Source organism: Zonotrichia leucophrys, chromosome 5, assembly GCF_028769735.1.
Source record: "Zonotrichia leucophrys gambelii isolate GWCS_2022_RI chromosome 5, RI_Zleu_2.0, whole genome shotgun sequence".
Taxonomy (NCBI): domain Eukaryota; kingdom Metazoa; phylum Chordata; class Aves; order Passeriformes; family Passerellidae; genus Zonotrichia; species Zonotrichia leucophrys.
This window is the reverse complement of record NC_088175.1, coordinates 16,850,200-16,860,465: the sequence shown is the minus strand read 5'-3', so window position 1 is coordinate 16,860,465 and position 10,266 is coordinate 16,850,200. Positions and strand designations below refer to the sequence as shown.

General features: G+C 39.0%; 1 protein-coding gene across 1 annotated transcript in view; it reads right to left on the bottom strand.

Moving 5' to 3' along the window:
• Positions 1 to 2,370: 2,370 nt before the first annotated feature.
• Positions 2,371 to 10,266, bottom strand: part of SPTLC2 (serine palmitoyltransferase long chain base subunit 2) — a 72,115-nt gene continuing 64,219 nt past the window's right edge. Inside the window, exons 11-12 of the mRNA XM_064714193.1 lie at positions 8,148 to 8,277; positions 2,371 to 3,096 (exon numbers count right to left, since the gene is read on the bottom strand). Of these exons, the coding sequence (XP_064570263.1) occupies positions 2,977 to 3,096; positions 8,148 to 8,277 (250 nt within the window). The 3' untranslated portion in view covers positions 2,371 to 2,976. The remainder of the gene's footprint in view (positions 3,097 to 8,147; positions 8,278 to 10,266) is intronic.

Below are 10,266 nucleotides of genomic sequence, written 5' to 3'. Positions count from 1 at the left end.
AAAAAGGTTTTCTTGGCTTTCAAGCTCAGTGAATTACTGAATTAAAAGGGTGAAATCTTGGGCTTAAATCCTACTTTTTCAGAAGCAGTTTCAAGAGGTTTCATAGTTTTTACCAAACTTTGGCAAAACAGCTTCTCTTGAACAAAAGGCCTCAGAGAGGGGTGGGGGGGTTTGCTTTCCAAAAAGGATATGGCAAGGCTGAAATGTAACCAAGTACTTTGCAAATGCTAACTGCCAGAATTATTTCTGAAGTGCCTTTGCAACTCAAAATTCAAAGTTATATGCAGACAGCGTGACACAGCAGACAGATACTAAAAGGCAGAAGCTTGAACATAATTTCCTCAACAAAGTGCAACTAGAAACCAAATGGACACTAGTAATTTTTGAACACTATTTCAGAAGTATTACACAGGATTTATCTATATTGTGAAGATTTTTCCAGATACTTTTCTCCCTTCCAAAGAAAAGCTGCTCTAAAACTGATTCCCAGAGACAAGGCTGAGATTCAACACTTGTAGAATCTATGATAACCCACTTCTAAATTAATACATCCCAGTTTCTAAACTGAGTCGGCTACGCAGCAGACAAACAAACTGTGCATTTGTGAATGCTTAAAACCAGCTCCCTACTGATCCAAGCCTTTAAACTGATCAGTTTGTCTGCTCTTAAACTATTTCATGATCAAGTTAATAGGATCAGGGCTCATGTCAGGGCTACCTGTACTAACTAACCTCCTCTTGTTCCCTAGTACAATCCAGAGAGAAAAAAAAAAAAATCAGTAAAGCTTCTTGAAGTCAGAAAGCAGGTAATCTGCTGGAATGTTAGAGCTAGTCCTGGGCAGAACATGGGTGAGAAAGTAAGCTCAGCTAACTGCTGTTTATTAACTCTGCCTGAACACATGAGACTATTTCATAGCTGTCCAAGCTGCATATACAGACTTCTCAGATTCTGCACTCACTCAGCTCCAGAAGAAGAGCCAACCAACATTAATGGACTAAGACAGAAACAGTTAACTGGACCTATTTTCAAACAGTTAATTTCAGTTCTTCTCATATAATTAAATTTCTGAAATTCAATGGTAAAAAAATGAACCAGTGTTTTGGAGTTCTATTACATTAAAATGTAACAAGATCTATAAATGCATGAAGTTAGATAGTCTATAAAATAGAAACCAATTCTCCTTTAACTCACCACATGTATTTGCAGAACTGCTTGGTTCTAGTGGCCAAAACACTCCCTCCCTGTTAGTTGCAGAGTGAACATTAAAGAACTAAAAGAATTTTTTTTTCAGCACCACACAAAGAGCTTTGAGTTGCTCTCTGCTTTAGCATTATGATGATCAGTCTGTTTCTAAAACCCTAGTAACCTGCAAAAAGTATTTTGCCAACCCAAACTGAAGAGCTGGCCCAACCCAACTGACACAATGTTAACATTTTACTATATTTGCCGAAATCATGTATGTCTAAATATAAAATACAGAAACAAACTATACTGCAATTGACTCATTTAAAACTTTTGGTACCTTTTTGTTGATCCATTCTGTTCACTGAAAGAATTCAAGATGTAAAGACTAAGTAGCAGACCAGTTTTAAGGTGTGTTAGAGCAAAGGCAACTATTTCAAACAGAGGGACAGTATGAAACTTGCAAATAAAGACTCCAAACAGCAGCTGGCTCAGAGAACACTCATTTGAGCAGTGTTGATCAGAAAGTAACAGAAGTACAAAGGAATAAAGATATCAAACTAAATGCAATTGCGAGGACATCCTCTCTCTTCAGGTAAGACCTACAGATATGCAGCAGCTGCCAATGGGGACTTTGCTGGCCAGCCAAAATGTAATGTATGACTGCAAGATTCAAGCTATCCATATGCCTAACAGGGCCAATGAAGAACACCTTACAGATGACAAGAAACAGAGAGCTAGCACAGCAAAGGGCAGCAGTCTTTCACAATCTGCATGAAATAGATGGTTCTCCTAATCATCACCCCTTGTATAGGCCTGATTATTGAGAGGGCTTCATGTTAAGACTAACCATGAGACTTGCTCTAGTTTGTTTAACCCCAAAGGCTCCCTTCTAGGGCTTAGTGACTTGTTCATGACTTTATGATAATTCCAAAGCAAGAGAAACTAACCTGAAGATGAGAAAGCAACACATATACAACCCATATTTTTTCTTTTTTTTAAACAGAAGTATTAAAAACAAACCAAAACAAACCCCTCTCCATCACTTACCCTCTATCAAAAGGACAATTAGTGTCAAAATCAGGATACAATCTGGTATCCATACTGGGAAGGAAAAGAGGCTACAGTTCCAGAAGTTCTTCTGCCTGTGGTTTACAAAACTAAATAATGTTTGGGAACAATGGTCCTGTCAGCGACATGTCAACAACACATTTATTTTAAAAAGGCTAAATTCAAGTTTTAAACATAAGTAACTGCAAATGAAAAAAAAACAACTTTGGTTGATTATCCATCTTGTTAAATATGTCAAAGTTAGCAATCAACAGTTTCTCTGGGAAGTCTCCAGAAACAGACAGGTCAGCTCATTCCTAATTGGGAAGATCAGACACCTAGCAGTGACACTGAAAATGCTGCCATGCCAGCGTCACACATGCTCACAACATCTCAGCCAGCATTTGGGAGGCTAATGGTGCATACAAAGTCTGAACTAATCAGCCACAGCCAACTTAGGTTGCTGTGAACTCATTGAGACAAATAAATAAAAAAAAAGCAACAAGAAAAAAATAAAGCCAAGCACCTCTAGGGCCAGACCCTGAAGACACAGAAATCAAAGATTTTTTTTCTCCTCTCCCTATTTACAAAATGCCATTTAGAGCTGATGTGGCCACTTCAGTATTGTGAGGAAATGTCTCTTATACTAAGCAGTCATAAGTGTGTTGTTCACAGATGCTGTGGCCTGTGTGCCACGGAGTGTCCCCTGGGTGTGTCCCTCCCTCTGAGGCACATGGAGGGAGCTCAGTCTTCTGTTTCTTCATATGTGGTCTCGTCAAACGGCCGGTCCAAGAGCGGTACCAAACGGCGACGGGAATATTTCAGTTGCAAAAGGTCCCCAACTTCATTGATTTCTTTTAAAGCCTGACAAAGAGATCACAGTAGATCAGCAGAGGAGACAGATGCAAGTTATCCACACGTGTTCCTTTATGCATGCCTGCAGACTACTCTGACAGCCATTTTACTTGAGATGTTACTCTGCTAGAAGCTGGTACCTTCACAAGTGCATAGGATTTTTTTTTCATTTTAGAATTTGGAAATTTTGAGACCACATGAACAGCACTGGGTCACTTAACTGAGAGTGCCTGTGTATCCACCTGACTAGTCCAGCTCCAGAACAGGATTATAATATCCAGCAAACCCCATGACTACTCGTAGATAGAAAAACAGAATAATGTTCTTCCCTTCCTGGAGGTAATGAAGCTAAAATAGAAAAAAAATGTACATTTTGTTTGAGGTTTGACTCCTCCTTGTGTATCATTCAATTTGAAACCAAAGCTGATCTGTATTTTTTAAATTGCAAAACAGCAAAGACAAACTATAATAGTGAGCTAACAAGTTCTGTAGATGCATTTGTTATATCTACATTTGGTTAATTTGCATTGTCCACATACAACTACAGATGAAAGCCGTGTGTCATAAACAACATGGCACAGCAGATTTTTGCCAGACAATCCAAGGAAAGAAAAATAAAAAGTTATTCTGGGCAGGACCCTAAGCATTTTCTCCTTGGAAAGCAAGTCCCAGTGAGGTTGCCACAAATCCTGCATTCAAGAAACTGATGGCACAGAACATTCTACTGAATTAGCACAGCCTTTCACCATTTTGACCTGAACTCAAATATTATGAAGTTTACCAGAGATCAAACATCTGCTTGCGTAAGAAATGAGGGAAGTCCCAACTCAGTTAATCATACTTCCATTATGTTGCAATCTCTGATAAGACATCTGTCCACACACAATAGGGTCTGTTAAAAGCCAAATCCTAAACTTCATTTCTCTACAGAACACTCCTAGAGCAAACTACAAAACAAATCAGTTGCTGCAGACAAATCTGTGATAGCATGTGATACTAGTTATTTTATATAGGCAAGTGACAAAAATTAATTCAGAAGATCACTTTCAAGTCCAATATGATTTTTTTTAATTCAAAGGTTGGCATTCTTTGCTGCCTTGAATTGTAAATTTATTGAGATAGGTACATTCAGCATTGCTTCAGAATGTCACTAATTCAACACTGATGCTCCAATCTGCATCAAATGCTCGTCTCTTGAGGACAGTTGGAAGATGGGGGTTAATAGCTCTACATGTTTTTTCTTCCTAGATGGATAGTTCAAGTCTTTGTTTCTTTAAACAATGGCCCTTCATGCTTGTTATATCTGGCAGCAAAAACCTCTGCACTCCAAAATCTGGGGGAACGACAAACCCAGAAGTTGGACCTCAGTAGAAACAAAACAAAACAAAACAAAGTGTGGGCACAGTCTGCCAGAGCCTTAAGTAAAGATCCCATATGGAAGCAATTTAAAGCTGAATTTCTGTTGAAAGAGTATGTTAACTGTTATTCTTGAATGCAGATTTAGGATTTTATTAATTTAAAACAAAAAGGACCATGTGACTAGCAAAGACTACAAAGGAAATGGCATTGGTGTACTCTGACTTTAGGAGAGTGTAATATATTTTTCATCACTGAAAAGAAAGCACAGCCCACAGCGATGCAGGTTATGAGGGACTCCACTCTGATCCTAAGCCAAATATTTTTAGGCAAGGAAGTTTTATTTACATAAAACAGTTAAAATTTTAACTAAGTAACTGTTCCTCATTGTGTGGGTGTATTTAATAAGAACAAGGTAGCATTACAAATATTATTATTTGCAAGAGAAGTCTCTCTTCCCTATGCTTCAAACCTGGTTAAGTTTTGTTTAAAAAAATACCACAAGAGCCCTAGTTAGCATCCATGAATACACAGATGGGATACCAAGTTGTCTCCTCTGTTGGTGACTTGAAGAAGCTGTCTGCTAGCTCTCCCCAAGTCCATTCATTTTAGTTCTTCCTCCTCCTGGATATTGCTGCCACAGTTAGCAAGAGGGATTAGACCTGAGGTCTGCCTTAATGATTAGCTGCCTGAAATCAATCCCTTTTCACTGCATCACAAGAAAACACTGCACAAAGTCACTGACACAAAGACTTGCTCCTTATTAACTCTTCTTGCCAATGTTCTGGCTTTTGAGCATGCAGCTATTTTGAACCATAAAGGGGGTTATGCTAACTTGGAAAAAAGCCTCCACACACTGAGCTAAATCAGGATTTCTTCATTCACTTCAAAATTCACACCTCATTTTGCTCTGGATTAATTTTCTTAGCAGACAAGCTCTAATATATTGAACTAGCATTTCCTCAATTTAGTACATTTAACACTTACAGAGGTACTCTAGCAGTGAATCTTATGTTAAGTGCACAAAATTTGAAACATTTTTTGGAAAATGCAGAAGGAATTGACAGGAAAAGAGGTTTTTAAAGCAGAGTAATAAAAGTTACAGATAGATTTTGGAAGAGCGCAAATGTGGTATTTATACAGACCCTACAAAAGCAGCTTATTATGGCAAAGGCCCCAGCTAGTCACTAAAAGGGAAGACCAAGAACCTAACCAACTGTAAAATTGCACAATTGCTCAGGTAGTGCCTGCACATCAAGTTTGTACAGTTTCAGTTTTGGAAAGAGTATGCCAATTATGCAATATTATTTAGAAAGAGTATGTCAATTTGCAGCAACATTATTTCAAAGACTTCAGTTTCCTTTATTTTCCTTCCTCCCATCTCTTATCCATTCATCCCCACTCCATGCCCACCTGTCCCAGAAGTTACTGCTCCCTCATTTGTGTCAATGAACTCAGGTCTATTACCACACTCTGAGCGAAGTCTGATACTATTTATTTTATACAGGGCAAAAGGAAGCAAAGGAGAGGGTCTTCTCTGAAAAGTACTCATTCCATACCTTTATTTGGAATAGAAACAACTAAATTGAGATATTTAAGGGAAGAGTAGCAGGACAAGTAGCTGGGAAGGAATTCCTTAAGCAGTCTGTTGTTGGAGTGTTAGAGAATCTCTCACAAGCAGAAACGGCTCAGGATACAGCACTGCAGATACACGGCAGGGTGATACTACTCAATGACACTACACATACATTACAAAACTGCTCACACCACACACTACCTTACTATTTTTTTAACAGAAATTAAATTTAAAAAGCTTGTAATTTTAGGCTGTTGATTTGTATGTAAGTTCTGTAGCAATCAAGTGTGAAAAAGCAGAGTCTTTTTTTATAAGACATTAGTAAATATCTGTTAGATATTCTATTTGCTGTTCACATATTGAAGTGTTACCACCTGATCATATTTGGACATGGGGCATGATTTCCCCTTCCTAACTCTGTGACTACTCCCACTCAACTTGTCCACAAAATGTTCAAAAATAGTTTCAAGATTTTTTTTCTTCACAATCTTCTCAAGATAAAGGCAAGGCTTTTCAACCTGCAGTTTCTTACACTTTTTTGCCCTTCTTCAAGAAGAAGGTGACATTGGCTGTCTTCCAGTTCTCAGGAGCCTCCCCCAGCCACCATGAACTCTTTCTCCAAAGATGATAATCAAGAGTGGCTTTGCAGTGACAGCCAACTCCCTCAACACTTGTGGATGTAGCTCATCAGGTCCCATGGACTGGTGCATGTTGATTTTGTTTAAATGTTCCCTTATTGGAGCCTCCTTCACACCAAAGGTAAGTCTTTACTGCTCCATACTTTTCCACTAATCTCATAGTGTCAGGATTCCTAAGTCTCACCAGGAGACTGAGACAACAGAGGCACTGATTACCCTTGCCTCTTGCATGCATTTCTCACCTGATTTTCCTGTGCCATTCAGCAGCAGTCCTCCACATTTTCTCTACTCTTTCTCTTGCTACTAATGCCCCATAAAAGCTCTGCCTGCTGCATTTTTATGTCCTTTGACAGACTGACTTCCAGGTGAGCTTTGGTTTTCCTGACCCCATCCCTGGTCACCTGTCTGTGCCTGCATCTCTTACACACTTTCATTATATATTTTTGTTGGTTTGTTCATCCATGCAGGCTTCCCACCACATTTCCTCTCCTTTAAATCAGGACAGATCATTCTTCAGGGAAGGAGTGGGGAGGAAAAATCAATTAACTGTCCTGGACACCTCTGCTCTTTGAGACTGTGTCCTATGGGATTCTTTCAAGTAGGTCTCTGAACAGGATAGAGTCTACTCTCATGAAGTCCAAATTCATGACTACTTTATATTCGGAGTCACAGACCCTAAAAGTGGGGGGAAAAGTGCAATGCAGAACTTTGGCAGTGCCTAAGACAGCCTATGTACATATGTCCATGAAAAAAGGTTATTCAGAAGACTCAAAATTGAATGTAGCTACCACAGCAAGACATACTTAGAACAGTGAGACATATTCATATAATCCTCGTTCAACTCTGTTAGTCAGAGAGTAACCACCATCCTTACTTTTTGAAGGCAGCATCTCCCACCTGTGATGCAGGCCTCCTTCGAGGGGACCTCCATTCCCCCTGCAAGTGCCAGTAAGGGTAAGTAAGGCACTGCATGTGGTACAGACTCACTAGGGCAGGGACATTTAAGATACAGTGCTCTGAAGCCTTAAACAAGAACAGGAATAGTAATCTCTGGAATAAAAATTCTCACTAGTAATCATGTGCTTCCTTTTGAGAGGAATATAAATGTTTTGGAGATTCTCAGGCCTTTTTATTTTTTTTTTTCCTTACCATTAACATCTAGGGTCAGAAGATGCAAAATGTTTCCTTTTAACCAGTTCAATGCAAGGTATAGCCTTTAAAGAGGGTAAAAAGCATTGTCTCACAGGAATGAGACTGTCTCCTTTTAAAATAGGACAAGAAAAGTCCTGAGATTTACTCTAAACAGGCATTCCACACTGCTAAAGTAAGGAAAGAGATGGAGTCATTGCCAGCTGTATTGCAAAGGGCTTTGAAGGTCAGGTTCAACCATGCTGTGTATCAAACATTGAACAAGTGCACAAAACCCAGACAATTGTTGTATCTGTTTATTAGCAGGCACGAGCAGAAGGAAGACAAGAAGAGACACTTACTGTATCAAGCATCTCTTTGGTATGAGCTGCAGACAAACAGAACCTGGCTCTGGACTCGATGATGGGGGTGGCAGGGAAGCCCACAACCACAACACCGATGTTCCGCTTCAGCATCTCACGGCCAAACGCGCTGCCGGGGGAAGGAGACAGTCACAGTCATTCCAGGGCCGGCAAAGCAGGAGCTGAAGGGCTCGGTATGGGAACCCACAGAGGCCTCTGCTGCAGCAAGGCTGTCACACCACGGCTTGGAGCTTCCAGTGCTTTCTTTTTAGAGGCAGAAAGGCCTGCTCACAAAAGCCTTTTTTAAATTCAATCCCAAGGTGGTCCTTCTCAAAAGGTTTCAGTGTATTAAGTTCTAACAAAGATGAAAGATTGTATGTGGCAGAGACTGGTCTTTTAGCAGGCTGTTTCTAAATGGATTTGTAACCTAAGCTTGGAAATCTTTCCAAAAGTTAAGAGTGATTTTGGCTCAGAAGTTTGACTATACAAGGAGCCCCTCATGCTGCAATGCCCCAAAGCGGATGTTTCTGCAATTTCAAGATATTTTGTTTTCATGAATTTAATTTTATTAAAGTACATTACTGCATCACAGAATGCACCACTTTATAAGTATCACGGGAACCAGTGAATCACCACAGTAAATTGAGATAACCTATTATTTTTAAGGAAGGTGCAAAAATATCATGCAACTGTCACTCACTATCTTCAACAAAACAAATTCTTAAGGAGACTAAAGAAAGTAGTGGCTGTGACTCATTCAATGAGAGGGACAAAGACCTCCATCGGATCTGCAATGGCAGTACAGTTGGGGGTGTTTCTACAGGCCACAGGAAATGATTAATCCTTTTTAACAGACCTCGTTGTGAGAAGTAGCAATGAACTTAAGAGGTTTATAAGAACATATAAAATAACATTCTTTTACTAGGTCTTTATATTTTCTGCCACAACTGTTTTCCTTATAAATAGGTGCATCCTGATACACTTCATTTTGAATCCATTTATTACTCTCAAACTATTTTTAAAACAGGCTACAAGGGACAAAGAAAAGATCAAGTAAATCCAATGCAGATCCTAAGGGCCAACTCTCATCAGAGTTCTCTGCTCTTGCTAATTTTAAGTAAGACACTGGCCCAACTCCTCAGCTAATAAGTATTTCCATGAACACTTCCAAGGAAAAGATTTTATTGACCGGTAGAGAAACTGGGCAGTGGAAAAAGCAGCCTCTGTGTGCTGGACATGTAGTCTGCAGCACCCATAAAGGTAACAGGCCTTTTAAAACTCTGTTACACTGAGAAGGATGGAGAACGAGGGTATCTAGCTTCACAAAAAGTGCCAGACTGAAATCTGAGCTAGTCAAGTACCAGAGATATTGAGTACAGCATAAAATGAAATTATGTTTTCCAAATTTGAAAGTGTTGATGGAGCACTGCGTTATACAAACCCTGAAAAGTAGCGATCAAAGCTAAGCTGTCCTTGAAATCAGGTTTTTGTTTATTTTGAAAATTTTTTCTATATATACTTTATGTATCCTCCTTGAAGAATTGTAGCCTTAATTATCCACACAGCATCCCACAAATCTGCAAGAATTTATAAACCTAAGTGCAACAGTTGTTTTAGTATTTACAATACCAATGCCTGAATGATTATATCTAGACCTCTTAAAACCTAGGAATTTATCACATACATGTTGCTGTGTCCCATTATGTTCCATTCCCACTGTTTTTCTTTTTCTAATTTTCAAAGCTCATCAATGAAAATGTTGGCTTCTGATCCTGAGAACCTAGCGGAAAGACTTCCTCCAATTACTTTTAATTTCCATTCAATTTCAGCTTCTCTTTAGTGTATTTATACACTTTATATATAAATATAATGGAAACACACAACCCAACCTTTAAAATGTGACACATAGAGGCAAAATTGCTTCCCTGAAGTGCTTTCTTGATGCTCCCCAAGCTACAAGCCTCAATTTTCTCAAGATCACTTAGAGAAGTTTCCATATTTTACAGGATTCAGTAATGATCATAAGAGCAAAAATCAAACAATTTTTTTCTTATATTTAGAAAACTCTTCATACATATTCTTATACCAACCTAGCTTTAAAGAAGATGGCTAAGAAGTT